We start from the raw sequence: 22,822 nt of genomic DNA, 5'->3' as shown, positions 1-22,822 counted from the left end.
TTGAAATTTATTATTGTTTAATAATAATAGACCTTATTAATCTTATCATTTTGTATCAATATATCGTGTTTGTTGAAGTATTCAGTTAATACTGTCATTCAACTTATATTTTCATAAACATACTAAAACCAGAGAAGAACAACGGTAACGGAACTGGGACAGAAGAGTTTGAGAAACGCTGCACTAAGTCATTTTAGAAAATTAAATATAATAACAACAATATACGTTACACCGTACGTGTTTTGACTACTATGTAAAACTATTTTTATCTAGCGCAGCACGTATGCAAAACATGCTATCGTGCACAATAAAGTGAAATATTATTAAATCGAGGGGTTCCGTGACCATCAATTACAACGAAGTTATCTACGCGTGAAGCGAATAAAAACTTATGATTTCGATAATGTAGGTGAAAAAATTAATGCCCTAATTATACTTTGCATTCATGGATAAAAGATATTGAATTATTGGTTATGAGGTGTCAGAAAACACGCCAGTATCGCGTATTATTGACATAGTTTTAATTAAAATGTAAGTTAGTTAATGTACCACTACTGGGTTGCGAGTAGGACACACTTTTTTCAGAATTTCATCTAGGTCATGCTCCTTCGCTATTAAGCAGCCTCAATTTTGAACCACAATATTCGTTTAAGATTCACGTGCTGTTATCACCGAGTCATCTCGGCTAATTGTAAGCCTGTTTTATTAAATAAAATTTTAACAACTTCAATGAACACTATGAGAATATAAATCTACACTGATATGATAAATGAGTAAGTAATTCTGCCTTCACGGCTTAACCACTTAAGGTATGAAGCACGCTTGAACTCCAAGTACCTAAGGGTTGTATCGTTTCTCCAAATTTCCATTTAAATTTGACCCAAACGATAGGTATACCTACTCAAACATAAAAATAATTCTCCAAATCGGTACATAAATGAGTTCTGAGGTAACAAACATGAAAACATACAACCGAATTGAGGACCTTCTTTTTTTGAGTCGGTTAAATTTTTTTTTTTAATACTTGTATGCAATTTAATAACGATATATATTAACAGGTTATTAGTACAGATCCGTCTGGGTGGTCACATGCACACCGCACCACAGACATGGGTAACTCGCCAGATATTCTACCGGCACTGTTTGTGTTAATGTATTCAGAACTGTACGCTGAGTAAGCTTATTTAATTCAACAATGCACAAAATACACAATATATTTGTATTTCATTGTTGGCGGCACATTGACGAGTATAAGGAGTGGCCTGTGAATATAAGGCCAGTGTGTACAGGCAAACGTGTTCCCTACCATCAGGCAAATTCGATCGCCTGCCTTCAAATAAGAAAAGGCTGCATTTTACTCTTTATTCGAAATATTTTGAATTCTTGCAAATGACCTTGAAATAATACCATTTGTAAATTTTTACTTTGACAGTGTCAAGTTACCACGAGACTGATCAAAGAACAACCTTTATACAACTATACATTTCGCCAAAGCTTATTTTAAGAAGTTACCACTTTTGTAACCCGAATTATGGCTAACTTATATCAACGAGCCAATAACTAGACTTGTTGTGCATAAATGTGTGCGGAAAGAGCGCATACTCTATTTTCGATAATCCGATAGGACTGCACTTAAGGCCGGGTGTAGGAGTGTAATTTTCCAACTGTGAAAGGGAGCTACTGAAGATTTCTCGACAGAAAACCCCAAAGCTTTTATTTGCCTTCTCGGAATTTGTACCCAGTCGTACAACCCTAGGCACTTTGAACTGTTTGTTCATATTGAAAAGCAATAGTTAGTACTCACCTTGTATAGCTCCAGCCCAGCACAACCAGAATAGCGCCCATTTAGCGGTGCGGAAGCGCTGCAGCCATGCTGGTCGCAGCACTCCCCAGCCACAACGGAGATCGCGCTCCGCTGACCATTCTCCATTTCTGTCATTCTGATAACAACATATTAACATTAAAATTATATAGAAAGCGAAACACTTTTCAAAATCAAAATTTGAATCAAAATAATCTTTATTCAAGTAGGCTCTAGAAAGCACTTTGAATTGTCTTGTTACACTGTTGAATTAAACTTAAAGCTACCACCGGCTCGGAAAGTAGGTTCTACCGAGAAGAACCGGCAAGAAACTCAGTAGTTAGTCTTTTCCACCATTTTAATTACAGAGTATGGCAGTAAACAATAATTACTTTTTTATATATCCTGCCTAGAATGAATACTAAGTCCACACTTTTTATCTGTAATATAATCTTTTATTTAGTGTGGCCTTATTTATCAATGTTTTTACGACATTAACTTTTTATCGTAATGATAAAAAAAAATGAGTAAACTAACCCAACCAAAAACAAATTTATACAAAAACTACAAACATACATAATAGTAACATATAATTCTTTGTTTAATAGAAAACTCATATCTATAGTGATAATTCACTGTCGTACTAACTGCAATGTAACAATAAAGATTACAAAAATAGGAATTATAAGCAAAAAAAAAAAACGTGAAATTTCAAAATTGGCAACTGACCAAGCCGAGCTATAATATTTTGTAGGAGAAATATTTACAAAGAGATACCATATGGGTATCATAAAATTAGCTGCTTAGCGCGGTTAACATTACTGCTCTATCACCTTGGGTAGCGTTATGGTCTATAACCAAACTGAATAAAAGGGCTATCTAACATAAGGACTTCTCCAAATCGATCTAGTAGATTCCAAGATATGCGCGTTCAAATATATTTAAATATATGACTAATACAGATGTTTTTAAGACAGGTGGTATACTTAGGGTGGCATCACAGTGAATTTTAAACAATATTAGGTATATCCATAAGAATATTGCTAATTTTGATAGAAACAGTGACAGCCGGTGAAAAACACGAGTAGTATTGCTATAAAAGATTATCTCTAATTATCATTAATTGATAGGAGTCAATTTTTGGGAACCGCAATGACCCAGGTTCAAATCCGCAAATACCGCTAACCTTTCAAATCAATATGTTCTACATAATAACCTCGTGGTCGAGTAGTGTGTACACAGGTTTTCATGGGTACGCCACTACGAGGTCCCGGGTTCGAGTCGATGTAGAAAAAGTTCATTAGTTTTCTATGTTGTCTTGGGTCAGGGTGTTTGTGTTCCCGTCGTTACTTCTGATTTTCCATAACACAAGTGCTTTAGCTACTTACATTGGGATCAGAGTAATGTATGTGATGTTGTCCCAACAAAAAAAAATATAATAATAATGGAAACAACCATCATTTGGCAGAATGGCATGATGCGATAAACAGCGTGGTGGGATAAACTCTAAACGTGAATATTTACGAGCCATTAGTATTTACAACATAACCATATAATTGCTTATGACGAAACTTTATTTTTGGAATTCAAATTTGTATTAAAAATTTTATTCTTACTACACAGCACATTCTCTACGTTCAGAAACACCGTCGTTAACAAGAGACACCGATCTAAAGTGGATTAAACTAACAAAGCACCGGAACCAATAATTTTGTCACATTCTATTTGGTTCAAGATTTAATGCCCAACATAATAAGCCTAATGTTAGGGGTCCGGCTATAAGAATTGAAGTAGCTCTCACGTAATTTACTAACTTAAATTGTACTAGCCACAAGAATCGACTAAAGTCGCTTACACACGAGTAATACACCGAAATATGTCTATAATATATTGTTAAACAGTTACACGGTTAATTAAAACTGAATTTGGATGACTTGTATTATTATCATAATTTATTCTTTGTTTAAAATTTACTGGAAAATAATAACTTTTGGCATTGTGTAGATGGATCTTTGCATAATTTGTGGAAATAATTAAAAAAAGTAACTTGGTATATTATAAATTTTATGTTAAATATCATTGATAAATAAAGTTTGTTACGAGATAAATACCTATGTCGATGATAAAAAATCGTTAAGCTGTTTATTAATTCGTGGAAAAGAGTAACTACTGAGTTTCTTGACAGTTCTTCTAGGTAGAATCTACATTCCAAACCGGTTGATTACGTTTAATTTAATACTGATACATGAAGATTCAAAATTGATGACATGACTCTACTTAAAGGAAGAAGACTATGTTGTTTTATTTTGACTGTTGGAAACATCGTTAATATTACTATATAAATTTAAATATATAGTATATATATTTTAACCATTTCCTACATAACCAAAGCGCCACCCAAGTTGGGAACTTTATCACTTCTCGTAATGTTCCTTGTGTCTGTACACTGACTCACACCTCTTCAAATCGGAAATATATGATTAGTAGTAGTAGAAGATTCTGAAAAAAAAATACGATAAACTTAAACCAAACCCTTTATTAAATTTGTGTGATTTGGTATTTAAATGTTTCTATGTAATTTCACATTTCTATTATAATCAATGATTAATCCGATTTCCAGGTTTTACGCAAAGCGATGGCTATCTGACCTTCACTATATTAAGAACTAAGTTACGTATGATTACGATAATATTACAAGCAAGACCTTTCAATTATTAAAAGATTCATATCAGGGGTGGACGACACATTGTGACCTTCACATAAATGAAATACTATTAATAGTGTAATTTCGGTGAAAACTTCAAGGCTTATACGAAACGAGACCCCGTACTGATCTTGTAACATAAAGCTGATTCAAAGACAAAAAAAAAAGAAAATCGGTTGACAAACAGAGTAGATAAAAACTAATTTGTTAATTAATGACGATTAAAAGTGCTTGTAAAAGCCTACTTGAATAAAGTAAATCAAATCAAAGTAGATTTGCTTTACTGAACTGCTTTGTTTCAAAATAGATTTAAAATAAATTAATTGCGAACAATTCGATGGACGGTCCCGGACATCATGGATATTGTGGTCGATCCATGAATGGTGAAAAATATCCACATGAATCACTATGATTACGATCAGTAATCTGGCTCGCCCACCACATCCTGACATACCTCGCTGCTGACTCCAGACTGATTTTGATTTAAAAGGAACGCTAATAAATACTAATCAGAATGTAGCAGGATACTGCCCGACATAATGTCTTCTTTAAATTCTACTAGCTATCCGTCCTGGCTTCACGCGGGTAAAGAAATAGTCCATTTACAACTCTTAATTTAAAGAACAAACATTAAAAAAAAATCGGCTTGGAAAGTTGAAATTCTCAGTATTTATCTACTATAATATATATGTATTATAAATATACTCTTGAATCACTGTATTTATTAATAAAAATTACATAAAAATCCGTGACATAATTTAAAATATCTAACGTACAGACGGCGGGAAGTATACTATGTAGAGATAAAATAATAAATGTGAAGACGTTTAAATTGCAAGGATAACGGAAATCCGCATTGGAGCGTAAATAAGATCCGAATCAGAAGGGTTGGAGACTACCCTCACGAGGAGAGCCTCAACCCAATAGTGGGATATTTACAGACTTTTTACTTTTTTTTAAAATAAAAAGACAGTTCTATTACTCCGGAATGTAAGGTTTGTCTGATTTTAGTTTAATTCTTTAACGATGTCTACAGGGCTGACACACACGATCATTATTTGTACAATTTTTTTAATATATTTAAAGTCTTAACGTCAATAATCCATATGTAAATACATTCAAAGTTTTTCTTTAACAGATAAGTATTTTCTTTTTATAAGCTGTTTTGATCTTATCCTGTTAGTATGTTCATCGGTCTCACATGGTATGAGTTATTTTATTTTATACTTTAATAATTAAATTATATATAATGTCATATACATATATATATATGTACATTCCTATGTAATTTTTTGATTAATTTGTCGACACCTAATAAGTGGTTTATTGATTCCGAACCGACTGTTCTTTTAAAATTAATTAGTACTTTTGTATCATCATTTAACCTTTTTAAATTTACGATACAAAAGTGCTAGTAAGAGCTCCCTTGTATATTTTGACTTCTAATATTACGATTACTCTAATTGATGCTTGTTCTGCGGTGAGTTTCGTATTATGTTCTTACAAATTTAATAGCTCTACAGATAAAATCTTACAACAGATTATTTATTAATCAATCGATTGAGTTGGAATTTTGCACATACTTGATTTTTGTGACGATACGTTGTGGAATTTTTTTTTTATGTTTAAAGACATTTATTATCCAAGAGAGAAATTAAATTTCACTTACTCGAGCACTAATTTAAGCATTTTTATTTACAACTTCGATATGTATAATTCATTTAAGATTTTAAATATATTATTCTGACCATTAAAAGAGAGTTGGAATATTGAATATCGATAGGCGACCTCATTTCTATTTTTACGTTTTTAAATTTTTAATTCGATTACATAAAATAATCTTATTCCTCTTCTCAGTTAAAATTAAAAAAAAAAAAAAAATCTGAAAAAATCTTATGACTTATTGCATTTTTTATTATTGAATTATTACTTGTTTTAAAATCTATATTGATTTATAAATAGTTTTAATTTAATGTTTATGTGATTAAAGGAGTATAAAAACGAAACTGGCGATAGCTGTTGGAGCGTTACATTGATTTAACATATATTTGTAAATTCATAACTGATATGTGATTGCAAAATACAAACATAAGGTTTAATTTATACCAGTTTTTCGTTTGTAATTTGTTGTTTCTTTCTAATTGTACATTTTCAATGAAACAAAAAACATATCATTATGCATCAAATATTTATTATATTATACTAAGAATATTCAGACGTGTGATCTATGTGAATTATAGTCTTTTTTCAAAAACTATGGTCCTAAATTATTTAATATTTATACCGCATTAATATTGTATATAATTATATTAAGAATATTTAAATTGCTAGAAAATATTGATTGTTTTAAAATAATTCAAACATGACTTTGAAAAAAACCATTCGACTTATCATACGCATAAAATATTACCTATATATTAATATGAGGAATAAAAAACTAAACAATACCTGTCCATTATATTAAATAGAATAAAATAGGAATACTAAAAATTACTATAAATTAGGAAGTATATACGGCTCGAAAGAGCCGAGATGGCCCAGTGGTTAGAACGCGTGCATCTTAACCGATGATTTCGGGTTCAAACCCAGGCAAGCACCACTGAATTTTCATGTGCTTAATTTGTGTTTATAATTCATCTCGTGCTCGGCGGTGAAGGGAAACATCGTGAGGAAACCTGCATGTGTCTAATTTCAATGAAATTCTGCCACATGTGTATTCCACCAACCCGCATTGGAGCAGCGTGGTGGAATATGCTCCATACCTTCTCCTCAACGGGAGAAGAGGCCTTAGCCCAGCAGTGGGAAATTTACAGGCTGATTATGTAACCTATAGAAGGCTTTTTAAATATTGATGACATATATTTTTTAAATCGGTTATGTAGCTTCAGATATCATTTTCTGTAGTTCCATTTGTAATATAGATTGACAAAAGGTCAATGAGTTCTATGGTTTCATTAACATAGTAGATTATGGGCTTGACACCAACGATTGATTTATAGTTCTTTATAGACATTATTAGGGAATTCAGTTTCAACTAAATAATTATAATCTAGAAGGGAAATTACACAAAAAAACCGTGTACAAATGTTGAGCTAATAGATATTTAATATGTACGGGTGCAATTTATAATATACTAGCTGTGCCCGCGACTTGGTGCGCGTTTAATTTAACAAAAAAAATAATTGTTGTAGCCTATGTTACTCCTTACTAGATCAGCTACCTTATCTGGCAGTGAAAGTCCCCTCAAATTCGGTCCAGCCATTCCAGAGATTAGCCGGAACAAATAGACAAAAATTGTAAAAAATGTTATATTGGTATATTTACCATGTATACATATATACATTTAGTAAAAAGCGGTTATTTTAATATTACAAACAGACACTCCAATTTTATTACATGTATAGATACAATATAATTCAAGCCTTAGGAATAATTTATCTTTCTACCAGTGAAAAAAAAAATAATATTGGATCAATATTTTCGAAAATTACCCTCTATACACAAACAAAGAAATTATACCACTTTATAATATTAGCATAGATTAATATTGTTTTTTTTTTATGCAGAAATAATCGCAATAGTAATAATAATTGCTAACTAATAAATAAAATATTCTTGTGCAATGTAATTATTGTTAAAACTATTAAAAAAAATGCTATCATAGCGTATCGTTGGTTACAAGGCATCGAATGTTACAAGGCAACTTAGAATTTATTTTAGTAATCATAATTATATATATAGTTTAAATTGAATTTTATTACACTTAGTCAAAAACTTCTATCTGTTGTCTTAAATTACATTAAATCTTTTAAGGTTTTCACTGATAATGATTTACTTAGGACTTTATATGGAACAAAAAATATTAGTGAATAAATTTTACCATTGTTTTATAATTATTAAATAAAAATAAGCAATACCATTTCAGCACATCCAATTAAGACTCGAACACAATAAAAAACACGTATTCAAAACATACTTTTCACACAAGCTATTCGTGTTACAAACTTAACGTGAAAAGTTTAGAGTCGAGCGACGACCGGCGTATAATCACGCTACCAATCCAACCCCACGCGGGAAACTGAGGGTTCCTGGAGCCCGTTACTGTATATAAACAACCGGGTCACAGATAAGCAAAAAGCAATAGACGCTTTAAAAAATTTTGATCACTACTTTTGCCTGTTAAAAATAATGAATTGTGAAACATACTTTATGTTTAGAAAAAATATAACTGTTTCCTGTAAATAAATAGCTTATAGGTAACTAAAGTCAATAATCCGATCAGTTCCGACATGTTACTTTTAAACGTATTCGTTCCTAATTACAGCAGTATGTAATTAACACTGTTTATTTAATTAATTACTTTCTTAGCAGCGAATACACTATTTAACAATATTTTTATTTTACATTTTGTAATAAAGCAATACATTTGATTTAATATTCAATAAATCAAAATAACTTTAAAAAAATCGAAATGTTATTATTGATACAGATTAAATTGAAATGTTTTGTAAATATCGCGCGGCATTTAGAATGTATTCTCTGTTCATTCAATAGTCTATGCGCGTTCACTGCGCACGTGCGGCTCACTTGACGTGAGTTTAATCTGATTTTGAAACTAAATTAAAAGCGCCATATTTATGTGTTTTGGAGGGAAACTGGGCTGCGTGATATATTTTCTTTTAGTTCATAACAGGAAAGTAAGAATATTATGTGTAACTTTGCATTTTTTTTGAATAAATTTCGTAGAGTAGCGATCTTACGCTGCTGTATGTTAACTTGAATTCGTTTTAACATATGTCAATGAGTTTGATTAATACAAGATATATATATGCATCTTTTGTGGAATAATGTTTACCTATAGATTTATAGTAAAAAGCAGTAAAACCTAAACAATAAAAGTAAAATAACATTAAACAATAAAAGTAAAGTACATTAAAAAAAAAATACAGTAACGGTTGATCGCAATAAGAATTTATGATATCATTAGTGAGCTTATACATATTAAATATTGGTTATTATAATTATTTAAATGGCAAACGATCTGAAAATCTTCTTATTTCTTCACCGGATTTTCTCTGGTCTGGCCGTCTGAAAATTTTATTTTAACCGATGATTAAAAAGCGAATCAAAAGGTCTAATATTGAATAAAAAGTATCATCTCATACTATAATAAATATGAAAATATATTTCAGTAAGTATGACCTTCTGAATGTTTAATCATTACACAAGTTAATATGAAATTAATTATTAATTAATAATTTACAGCTTTGTAACGGTATCCTGAGTCAAAACTCGAATTTCACCGCAGAACACAAGCGTAAAATATCAGCATGTGGTATACGACTTTGATTATAATAATTATAAAATTTATAGGATACACGTATCAAAATAACGTATCACCGTAAGTCAGTTGTCAACATTCCACGAATGACACGAAATCTATAAGAATTCACACAATCGCACAGCTGTTTCAAAATGAAGGTTATACCAAGAACACCTGCAGGAAAATTATTTAATAGCTCTTTTCCACCAATGAAATAGCACAGGGATGTTATAATGCCTGAAAGAACAAAATACTAACTACATACTTTTTTAGGGTTCTGTAGCCAAATGGCTAAAAACGGAACCCTTATGGATTCGTCATATCTGTATGTCACAGCCACTTTTTTCCGAAACTAGAAGAACTATATTGTTGAAACTTGGTAAGTAGATGTATTATGTGAACCGCATTAAGATTTTTACACAAAAATAGAAAAAAGAGCAATACCTACATTTTGGGGGCTGCCCCTTCTTAGAACTGAAACACAATTTATTTTTTTATCAAACCCCTACCTATCGAGGTATCTATGGATAGGTCTTTATTGAGGTTTCAATGTTCATTTTTTTGTAAACTAAATAGTTTGCGCGAGACACTTCCAAAGTGGTAAAATGTGTCCGTCAGGGGGAGCCCTGTAACTTCTAAAATAAGAGAATGATAAAACTAGAAGAAAATATATGATGTACATCACCATGCGAACTTCCACCGAAAATTGGTTTGAACGAGATCTAGTAAGTAGTTTTTTTAATATGTCATAAATCGTAAACCGCAAATTACCTTTCATTCAAAAGTTACAAAGAAATACAAGAACTTTTATTAAACCCTTCATGGGCAAGTCCGTCTCACACTTAACTGCTTATTTTATTTAATTATAATCTCCTATTTAATATAATGCATTATTACCTAATGAGTTTTAAACATACTTTATTTGAATTGGCAAAGTCAATAATACCTGAGAACTTTATAACAGAAACGAATCTCCTAGGAAGGATTTATTGAATTGCGGAGCCTGAAATCGTACAGTTACATTAATATAAAGACAATATATCAAGTTACCCTGTCCCCGTCCTCTCTCCTGATGCGCAGGTCGATGGTCTGGAACCCATCGTCTACACTCTCGAAAGCCTTGTTGATGCAGCCACCTGCATTTTCAGGCAGCATTGTACACTGTCGACAAACAAACAGTATATTAAATAGAAGCCTTTGAATGTGTAAACGAATTATATGTCTTAGGAAAAAAGGGATCCGTCGTGAGACAATCGGTTCGAATAAAGTTGCTTTCGCTATAAAATATTATGTACATTTGAGAATATATAGGTGACAAGAAATAAATGAGAGCCGAGATGTATTAAGTCTCTATATAAAAAATCTAACACGTGCATCTTAACCGATGATTTCGGGTTCCTAGGCAGGCACCACGTGGTGAAGGAACACATCGTGAGGAAACCTGCATGTGTCTAATTTCTAATTTCAACGAAATCCTTCCACTTGTGTATTCCACCAACCCGCATTGGAGCAGCGTGGTGGAATATGCTCCAAAACCTTCTCCTCAAAGGTAGAGGAGGCCTTAGCTCGGCAGTGGGAAATTTACAGGCTGCTAATGTAATATATAAAAAAGAAATAAAATTCTTACTAAAAATCCAATATGCTATTTATACTAACATTACAAATGCGAAGTAACTGTCCGTTACCTCTTCACGCTTCAACCGCCGATTTTTAATAAATATAAGAACATAGTTAATGTTTTATAAATTTCTTGAAGCTAAAGCCGCAGATCCAGCTAGTTAAACTATAAATATATATTAAACAATAACATAATATAAGTTTAAATATTATATAATAGAATGAGGCAGAGAAGGCTAAAGAAATGGAATGGTCATCCGGAGGACGCTTTTACCTCACGTGACGATTTCTGCCAGTTCACTCACAAAATAATTTTTTTTTTTTTTAAGAATTGTCGGCCAATCACATTTACGATATTATAGTGCAAAATTGTAGGCGCAAACGCATACGTCTCGTATTCCGATGAGCTGTACGAACCAAAGGCATCCAACACAACCGAGACAATGCAGGATCAACGACCTTTCTTGACATGTACTTTACGAGAATTAGTGGAACAACATAGTGGTCTTCTTTAATAGAAAAAAATCCGAATAACTTTTATTGGCTCGACCCGTTTTTCGCAATCCAGGAGTCGCTTCTCGTATTTTATTCTTAATTCGTCCTTTATACTTAAGTTAATTTATGTAATTGTAGAAAGACCGGGGGTACGGAGATCCAGCTGAATCCAAATCCAAATGGGGCAGCTGCTTTATCCAGTCTCTTTTATTTTTATTGTTCTAATTAGTTCAATTTTTAAATTGGAACTTTTTTATTTATTTCAATGTATTTCATTCATCTCTACTCTATATTGTGGTTTATTTGATTTATTATTTCATTTCAAAATCAAAAATCAAAATCAAAATATACTTTATTCAAGTAGGCTTTTACAAGCACTTTTGAATCGTCATTTAACAAACTATTTAAAGTAAAGCTACCACCGGTTCGGAATGTAGATTCTACCGAGAAGAACCGGCAAGATACTCTTTTTCAACATCTAAAAATAGTCGTGTTAGTTAAATACAATTATATATGTATGTTCTCCTGCCTGGAAGTCAACAAGCATTAACTCCACGCTTTTTTTATCATCAATATAATCTTGAATATGCCTTCTTTACCAAAGTATTTTTTACAATTGACTTGAATTTATGAAACGGCAAAGGTAAAAATGTCTGCGGAATTTTATTCTAGTAGCGGATACCTTGCCCCAAGAATGATTTATTGACTTTGCGGAGCCGGAAAATTGGCGTTCTAAGCTTATCCTTACTTCTTGTGCATATGCAATGATTATCACTGATTTTATCAAAGTCATATCAGATGATTATATTTCAAACCTGGGAACTCATAACCTCAGCGTAACCACGTTAACGCAAACGAATACAAATTAACTAGTTGCAAGGCTTAGTAAAAATATGACGTTGTTTACCACTTTACAAACATCGTATAAGCGAAGACCACATCTCGTTTGGATCATGAATATATGCATGTCATTCGCACTCCATGCATACATTACTCTCTAATATAGTAAAAACATTTTTTTCCTAATAACCTTCTACTCTAAATTAAACGCTGATAAGAAATTTATTATAACGAGTTTGTAATAAAACATGTCTACGTAACTGACGTGACTGCGTCTACGCTTTACGTAAATGCAGTAAAAACGACACACGATACACTGCATATAACAAGTCTTAGAGGATTACTAAACCGATAAACGAGATATACCTACATGTTATTCAAAAGTTGTAATTCGCCTTTTCCTTTACGTCAACGGACTGAAATATTATGCAAGCATTAAATATTTTTTAATATTTATCTATTACTGTTAAAACGAGTGCGGAATTAAGGCGTTTAATTAATCTTTTCCGTTTTTTATAGCTAATTTTTGCTCAAGATGTTGTCCGTTATATTCGCTAATGTTATGCTCTGTGCATTCAAGCATGTAACGCGTAAATAGTAAGTACCTTACTAAGCGAAAGAGCTTCGACCGGCTCTAATAACAATTAGGCATATTTGTTTTATTAATTTTCGTTTTTTGGGAAAAATATGAAATAACGTAGGAAGCTATATATATAAAATTTGAGCCTAATCATTAGAGCCGTTTCCGAGATACACGAAATAAATTTATATAATACTAGGTGCTGCCCGCGGCTTCACTTGCGTATTAGGAGTTGGCCGTCGAATGTTAGGTATAAAAAATATAAAAGTAAATGTCCTTAGTTGGAGTTCAATCTTGCTGCAATCTTGCTGCTGAAATTTCATCAAAATCGCTTCAGTTTTTTAGCGGTGACAGACAGACAGAGAGAAAGAAAGAGTTACTTTCGCAATGTATTAGTATACAAGATTTTCCATTTAATATTTTAATAAAATATAAAATCTAGAAAAGTCGGTATTTTTTTACTATAATTTTAATATAATTAAAAAAAACTTTATTGTCATCATCAAGGTACACATATTTTATGTATTCGACATTCAATATAAAACCGTTTGCTCAGTGACGCGAATCGTATGATTACATTGGTGCAGTGACGTCACTAATTAAATAGAAAGGCGTGTGCGCCGCCTGTACTAGTTCCCATGAGTATTGTATGAGCGATTGTGGACGATGCTTTATGAGAAATTTGATTGAAAATTTAACATTTTAAAACATATTCAAATCCACGACATGTCAAAAGTTTGACATTTCTGTTGAGAATATACATATTATATTTATAAAAAGTATCAAAATCGTCTGTCTGAAATAGGAATCACGTCTCACGTCTTTGATTAGATAACATAATACCAGTTGAACCTAATTTACAAATCGTCACACCTCCCTTTGAAGGCATGAAATAAATTAAAAACAAGTAGCCTTTATCCTTCCCTAAAACTATCTCCATTAGAAATTTCATCTAAATCAGTTCAGCGGTTTAAGCGTAAAGAGATAACAGACATAATTATCGTATTTATAATATTAGTAAGACTATATATTTAAGGATAACCCAGAAGGTTGGTATAGTAGGAACTCTACGGGAGGACCCTAGATTAATAATACAGTAGGTATATAGTGAAAAAAACAGCTAAATAAGACTCAAAACTGTAGTAATAATAATTATACAGTTTCACTAAAACGCAGCATCTCATCGAAAGAGCAAAAGCAGTCAGTTTCGGATATTCTATGAATATAATAATTTATTAAACAATTTTATTATTTCATGGTAATTGAACATGCAGAATTACCTAGAGTTGATAAGGTCTCATTCCGTAAGAATTCACTTCGTTTATCACGCGTGAAATCTTGAAAAACGTTTTAAAATTATATGCAATTTTGTCGTGCGTATCTTTTAAATGTTATAATTATATATTCATACAACAGTCATAGTAAATGTCATATATCACTTTCTTACATATCACAATCGTACCTCAGATTCTTCATAGTTCTGAACATAAAAATTTCATGATTGGTTTAAAAAATACGCTCCGATAATTGCCGTTAGTGACATTAATGTCCAAAAGTTTTAGGAGTTCACTTTTTCACTTACGGTAAAGCATTAGAGCAGGTCATTAAAATGAATTGTATACATATATCTTATATATGGGTATGTTATCATAATCTAGGCGTGATTGTAAGCAATTCGTTGTAATAGGAGATACATGAGACGACATAATTAATTTCATGGAGATCACAATTTAAACAGCTTATCAAATGCCCTTAGTACTTTATAGACTAGAAACATAAGCAAATACTTTATAGCGTCATTACATTTTTCGAATGAATAAAGTCTCACCACTGATTTATTTGTTAAAGTTAATAATTATGAAATAAAAAGATTATGAAGATTTTATCGTAATGGAATTTTACAGAGAAGTTATTTGGAAACTGGATGTATCCACATACCTACTGAACACATAGGTATTGCATAACATGACATGGATACCGGCGGGATTCTTTTGAATAAAAAACGGTAGGTGCGATATTTATCTATCAAATAGTACGATACGAACTATCAAAACGTGTAATCGGACGACGACGGGAGACGTGAGGGAAAGCCTGATGAGTGCTCCTCATTCTCCTTCTTTCATCGAGCAAGCAATGAAAACATTGGCAAAGTGTTTAACTAACTTGGATAACAGCATAAACACCTTAAGTTTTTATTTTATAAATAGTATTTTTATTCAAATGCACACCCTTGCGCCATCCAGAGCCGATGGATACGGATAGAGATGCGGGACAAAGTTAGTAATATAATTATTATCATGGACCATTCGAGTGTCACTTACGTTACTTATCGAGGAATGTTCCATGATGTTGTGACCCGCAAGATGCGAGTGAATTTAATAAAATAACTAACATATTGCAATCATTTATTTACGGAAATCGTCATTTATTTAAATATAATGCGCTTGTGAGGGTATCAATCGATGTTAATTTAAACATTGTTATAATATTTCAGTTTGTAACGTGACTCGGGAAGCGGATTTGATTAAGTAGCTTAACATCTGTGACAAAAAAAAATAAGAATCTTACGATAAAATGCGAAGTGAGTCAGTGATACGCTGTCTTGATGGACGTACCCTTCAAATGTTATAATTAATACCGTACTGGATAGGGATATTATTATTTATATAGATATAGCCTAAAAGTATTCAGTATTCAATATTTAATTCTAGCACGCAATTAAACTTTACAAAGTATAATATTATTGCATCCAAACCAATCAATTGTTGTGATTACAGAACTATGTTTGATACGCAACGAATAATCTAATCAAAAAATTCTGAAAAAAAATCCGTATACTTGGAAAGTAGGTATAGCTATAGGTTCTGGAACTGATCTCTCTCCGGTCATGTCGTGTTGCCGTCCCATATGATCATGGGAGAGAAATAAGAGGTGCACCTGTGTTTACGTAACCGCTTTGTCCTTTAGTATTGTGACAAAGTCATTTTACAATAAATAATTTAGTTTTAAACGTTAAATACCTATTGTGTTATGTGTGTAACCAAAAGCAAATACAACTATTTAAATTAATGTTAAACATTAGAAAACTCAGAGAAATCATTCCAACGTCACTTTAAAATCCCATTTAATAATAGTGTAATATTGTTAGTTAATTGTTGAAGAATGGCAGAACTGCATTTCTGTAATTATAATGTATCGTTTTTGTGCCGTATCTAAACGGACGTGTAAACTTGAATTTTTTATAATAAAAATAAATAAATAAATATTGGACAACATCACATACATTACTCTGATCCAAATTTAAGTAGCTAAAGCACTTGTGTTATGGAAAATCAGAAGTAACGACGGTAACACAAACACCAAGACCCAAGACAACTAAAGAACTTTTTCTACATCGACTCGGCCGGGAATCGAACCCGGGACCTTGGAGTGGCGTACCCATGAAAACCGGTGTACACACTACTCGACTTCGATTGATCAAAGAAAACTCCTAATATCATTATGCTATTTGCTAACAATGTTGATCAGATGTTATGTGAGATGACAAATACTATTTCAATAGCGAGGTATCTAATGAGCTCTAGATAATAGCAGTCTCTTGCAAATGCTCGTAAATAGATAACTGAGTAGAGAAGGTCAACAGAGGCGTGATTTTAAAATTACGTTAATGCTATTAAGTTATTATAACTGTATTAAATCAATACAATTTAGTATTGACACACAAAATCACCTACAATTCGGATGTAGAGAAAATTATTCTACTTTTCACATAATATCCTGCCGACAAAAAACACTTAAAATTCGGTTGTAGAGAAAGTTTTGTATTGAATTATACAGAGTAATGAAAACATTTCTAGATTTCCTGATGACTTTTGAATTGGTCTCATGAACTCACCACAAGTACCTTAAGTAGTAATAGTACCATAAAAAATTGCTGAATTACGGTAATTTATTTTGTTTAGTGTTTAATATTAATATATGTATAATAATGCGTCTATATTTTGGTATCGTCGTCGTTAGATGGGCTTGTATCATCCCTCTAAGACAACACAGATCAACTAATCTATCTAAAACCTTACAAGAAGGTGAAAGTTACCTAACAGTCAATTAATGTTCCATTACTTTGCTAAGGCCTCCTCTCCCTTTGAGAAGATTTGGTGGTAATTCCACTAGGCTGCTACAATGGCGGTTGATGGATACACACCTGACAGAATTTAATTGAAATAATACATATGCCTTAGCATATGTCTCAGCATATGCTGATATCTCAGGATGTTTTCCTTCAATACAGAGCGCGAGATGAAATTATGAAATTTATTGATGCCTGGAGTTTGAGCCCGAAATTGTCGGTTAAGATGCAAGCGTTCTAACCACTCGACCATCTCGGCTCCTTTATATACACCTACTTTTCCAATATTTCATTCATTCATAATAAGTATATGGTTATTATATGTAACCGTTAAACTCGATATCAAGTGGCATATTTTCTAATATTTTAAAGTATGAAAAATTATATCATTTCAGCAGACTTTAATGAACGGGGCTGATATCATTTTGATTGATTTTTTTATATAAGTGTTATTGGGAGACTAGACTTAATGATATATTCGCCTGGATGATTCACATGGAGGTTCACAATCACAGGATGAGATAGACAACAACTTTGACATTGATTTGACGCGATAACATTGGTCGTTGAGATCTTAAATATAATATATTGTTGTGTTGTATTATTAATAAAGATATTATATTATACAAGAACCGTTTTTAATTGAAGTTGTTGTAATACAGCAGAACTATTAACAAATGCAAATCACATGGAATATGTAAATCTAAGGTTTGTTTATATATACTCCTTCGATTGGAATGGGGCATGGGTTTTTATCAATTACGCGTAATAAATAAACTATAGGAAATAGGGACTTAAAATAACCAATTAAACTGCTGTGTAGAGGCGGCTTGCCGTTAAGAGCGGTAGGAGCTGCGTAAATTCTTTATACCCACCGATACGCAATGAAGTTGTTTAAAGTAACGTTTATATTATATTATAACATGTTATTGGAATTAAATGAACATCTCGTAGTAGCAGATAATATAGCAAATTCCAACTACAAGAGGAATAAAGACAATACTAACAAAATTTGACATCGAAATGTCCTTATACCATTGGTCGAGAGCTTGAATAAAATCAATCTATGATATTCATTATGGTTTCGCGAAAAATGGCGGTTTTAAATATCGACAGAGCCGTTATCGGAACTTTGAATGTAAAACTAAAGATTAGTAGTGTTGTTTTATTAATAAAAATTTATTAATCAGGAACTATTTGTACTGAAATATGCTATTAGCAAAATACTTCGATTGGAATAGGCTTTAAAGGTTTCAATACAATATATACAAGACAAGTATTTTATTATGTATGAATCCGCGAAGTGATAATATTATATAATAATAATAGTAACGTATTCGTAAATTATTATTTAATGTTATAACTTTAAAATACTATAGTCACGTGTCTTATTCACACGGCAATGTCGTTTATCCTTAGCAAAATTAACAAACATAAAACTAGTTCTGATGTAAAGCTTACGTACGTTAGTTAAATAAGCCCCTTGCTGGTTTTTATATAAAAACCATATATAGCAAGTAATGATTAATGTATCATTTTCAGTTGTAATTACTTCGTATGTAACCTTAGTTACCAAGGAGTAGATATGATATATAATTTATTCGAATAAGTCGTAATTAAAAATGGCCGGCAAGCTCTTATTTGAAATTTAAATTAGTTTATAATGTTGGGTATATTAGGCCCTTTTATAACTACATCTTTTTTTCATTTTAAGCTTTTTATAAATGTTCACGGTATGTGTTTATGATAAAGTAAAAAAAACTCCAGTGTTATATAAAAACTAATAAACAAGTTACGTCTACAATTAAAAAAATACTATTTTTTTACAGTTCTATAAACATTTGTTTTTTTTTTTTGCTATTAAAATGTGTAAATAAATGTAACTTATAGATAATCACAGTTTTGTTCGCGTAATCTCTAGCTTCTATCATTATAACAGAGAAATTTGATCTAAGCACCTGTGTTTTGTCGCGCGTAGAACCTGCTGACAAACAAAGATCAGCTGACTTGTCTGAACGAGTTAAAAACTCGCATCCCTATGGTATCACTATCACTGCAATCATTAGCACAACACTATGATCACAACTTCAAGTATGAATTAACATGTTAATTATAACTTTTTTTCAAATATTATACTTATTCACAATTAAAAAGATCAAAACGCAGCACAGATAACGAATTAAATATTATATAAGAGCGGAAAAAGTAAAAGTGAATTGCGGTGCGCAAGACGTGGTTCGAATTTTGAACTGTGTTTTACGCGCGAAGCGTGCACCGTTTCACCTGTCGCGAAGCTGACTGTGCAGCGCGCGCGCCGCTAGAGCTGTAACAGAACAGCAAACTTAATGTCGATAATGCCTTTGTTATCATTAAAAAATATTTTTTTTATTATACGACTTATTAAATATTACTTTGCAATAATAATTATGACTGCTTAGTGATATTTTGCGTCACTCATTAGTATTATAAATTAATATTCTTATTTGTGTCTGCAAAGCAGACTGATTAGTGTCAATAAGACCAACTAATCGTACTAGTTGTTAAATATAATGTTTTTGTAAATATTGCAAAATGCAAAATATTGCCCTAAGTAAAATTAATTTTAGTCACTATTTAATTTCAATCTTCTACTCCTACTTAATATTTAAATTCAGATTTTCATTCATTCAAAGTCAATAACTTTGTATGTTAAAAAAATGTATTACAAGTGTCACAGTTTGATAAATGGTAGTTATTTACAGCTCATTAAGACGTTATATTGATAATGTGTATGTTAATGTCAATCTTATATCAATTAATGACAATGTTACAGCAATTAACACATTCATTACACAAAACGATACAATAAAAACATTATTCATTAATATATTTTGCTAACAAAAATGAAACAAACTAAACGTGCAGATGAATTATTTATATGATATCTAACTTATATATCTCAGAAAAAGACCGAGAAAACGCTTTTGACAAAGTAAAACTTAGGTTGCTAGACAATAGTTATCGACTGTCGATAAAGAAACATCGACAATAATAGTAAAAAAGGTATCCCTTACCTGGTCAAGGACCGCGTGGCAACCTGTTTGACCGGAAATGTAGGGTGGCAGAATGTGTATGGAAACTATGGATTTTTACACTTGAGTGATTTTTTTTTTAATTCCATTATTGTCAGTAAACAAGTTTTAATTAGCAAGTTTTTATAATAAAATAGATTGACGTCATTGTCGTCGTCTGCATAAAAGATATATTTTGGCATATTATTAATGCATTTCAAAATGGCAAGTAAAGTATTACCAAATGTTTATAATCCATAGGGTAACAAACCTTGCATAGTCTGTCTAGGGATCAAAGCTTGTTATATTTTTGTTATTATTTAATATATAAAAACAAATATTATAAAATATGATTGTTTATAACCTAACTTTGACGAGATAAGCTATAAAGACAATAATATCAACCAGCGAACTTAAATTATGTATCAATCGTCTGATTCAACAAAAGCACTTGACTCATATATATTTCCTAATGTTTGATTTTAAATAATACTACTCTGTTCAATATATTACTAATAGATACTGCAAGTACATATATGGAGCGACGATATGACAACGATTTCGAATCCTTTCACTGCTAAACTGATTTTAATTATACTTTCACCATTATATAAAATGACTAATATTCCCTCAGGGCTGTTTACATACGGTTTTGGTGGCAGTTTTTCATACGAAACTTTGCTGCTAAGGAATTACAATTTAAAGGCCAGTAACGTTTCACTAAATAAGTTTTTAATCAAATTAATCGTAATTATCAATTATATTACCCGTTAAACAAACTTTTATTTTCATATTTAGTAAAACAAATCTTAGTTTTTCATAGAATTATAATATATAGTATCTCTATTCGAATATTATTTTCGTAATTTCATAAAATACTACCAACATACAAAGTGACAATCAAGACCGATTAATCAATATAATTAAAATTACGATGTAAATTATTCATTTGCCGCTTATCTATTTTTCTTACTGTGCGAAAATTCTTAACTCACAATTAAACAGTAAAATCTTACAACTTAAATATTAAAAATAATAATTTTTAATCAAATAATTCCACTTTTCGATTATAGGTACGTTCTTTTTTTTAAATTAAAAATACGAAGGTAGGTTTATGAATGACTGCTGAGTGCCCATAAAGGTTTAATATATAATTTAATTAAAAAACGCTTTGTTATGATTTATGATAACACAAATAACGCAATAATAAATAATAATATTTATGAATTTACAAAGCTAATTTAGAATCATAAAATAAATCCAGTGACTTCTTGATCAATAATTTACCTTGTTAAAAAAAAATTAAAAACTAAACACAATGATTAATTATCCTTATATATGAAACCGTATTGAAGCCCTATCGGAAGCATCGCAACATTTTTCATTTGTGACGATTAAGGAGCTTTGTGAGCTGGGCTTCGTAAGTATTTTTTTAAGTCTTCATTGCTTACCATTTAATTCATGCCATATTAAATTATTGATTGTTGTGTTTTTTTGTACAGATATACATATGAATATATAGGTATTTTTGAATTAAAGATATTCACGAGATACCTGTTAATAAGTTTAATATTATAAAATCACAGAGGTTTGTATTCAATGCTTCAAAACTTTTCATTACCAATTATGTTTTTAATTTTAGTATTTGTGGATAGCAAAGGATTAACGTGCAGCTCCATAAAGTTGCACATTTATTTCTTATGCCATCACTTTGTCGCTAACCGTGAAAATTAACTTATTGTCTTTTGTGCGTGTAATTATACTGGCTTACTCAAGATAATGGTTTTGTCCGTACCTACCCAGACGAGTGCTAAAACAAAACTCTACAGCCAATTTCATGATATATTCAAATTTTAAAATTAGAATTACCACTTAAACAGAATATCTCGTCATATCCATTGCAAATGATATTCACAATTCAGGTAATTTTTACACACAATACAAGGTCAATCAACAGTCTTACGTAAATATGTATAATCACGAAGTCTCATCAAGACGAGAACAATGCAAAAGATTGTAGTGTCGAATATTGAATAATATACCTACATAGTTTTTAAAACAAGCTTATATATATAAAATGTAAAGTTTATGCTGTTGATAGTGGAGGAGTTTAATTGTCTGCAATATTCAGGCTGTACAATCAAATAATTAAATCACATAAGTGCATTGTGATCGGAACTGAACGTACATCTAAAGCTACAACTCCGTAGAAGAGGAAGTGGTTCGAATTCGACTTGCAAGAATTGACCTAAACGTTGACCTAAATACATATTTGCTTATAAA

The 22,822-nt window shown here is 31.3% G+C and overlaps 2 protein-coding genes across 4 annotated transcripts in view; one reads left to right on the top strand and one right to left on the bottom strand.

The window, feature by feature from the left end:
* Positions 1–19,799, bottom strand: part of LOC113398222 (solute carrier organic anion transporter family member 4A1-like) — a 63,999-nt gene extending 44,200 nt beyond the window's left edge. The window contains exons 1-3 of one of the 2 annotated variants that reach the window (XM_026636853.2): positions 19,448–19,799; positions 10,879–10,989; positions 1,805–1,940 (exon numbers count right to left, since the gene is read on the bottom strand). In XM_026636853.2, the coding sequence (XP_026492638.1) occupies positions 1,805–1,940; positions 10,879–10,983 (241 nt within the window). In that variant the 5' untranslated portion in view covers positions 10,984–10,989; positions 19,448–19,799. Of the gene's footprint in view, positions 1–1,804; positions 1,941–8,422; positions 8,569–10,878; positions 10,990–19,447 lie in introns of those variants that run through there. The other variant, XM_026636854.2, reaches the window with a different exon arrangement.
* Positions 1–22,822, top strand: part of Obsc (Obscurin) — a 415,125-nt gene that overhangs the window by 159,942 nt on the left and 232,361 nt on the right. The gene's annotated exons all lie outside the window — the stretch shown is intronic.

The sequence above is a fragment of the Vanessa tameamea genome, chromosome 2 (genome assembly GCF_037043105.1).
Source record: "Vanessa tameamea isolate UH-Manoa-2023 chromosome 2, ilVanTame1 primary haplotype, whole genome shotgun sequence".
Classification (NCBI taxonomy): domain Eukaryota; kingdom Metazoa; phylum Arthropoda; class Insecta; order Lepidoptera; family Nymphalidae; genus Vanessa; species Vanessa tameamea.
This window is presented reverse-complemented; position numbering and strand designations above follow the sequence as displayed.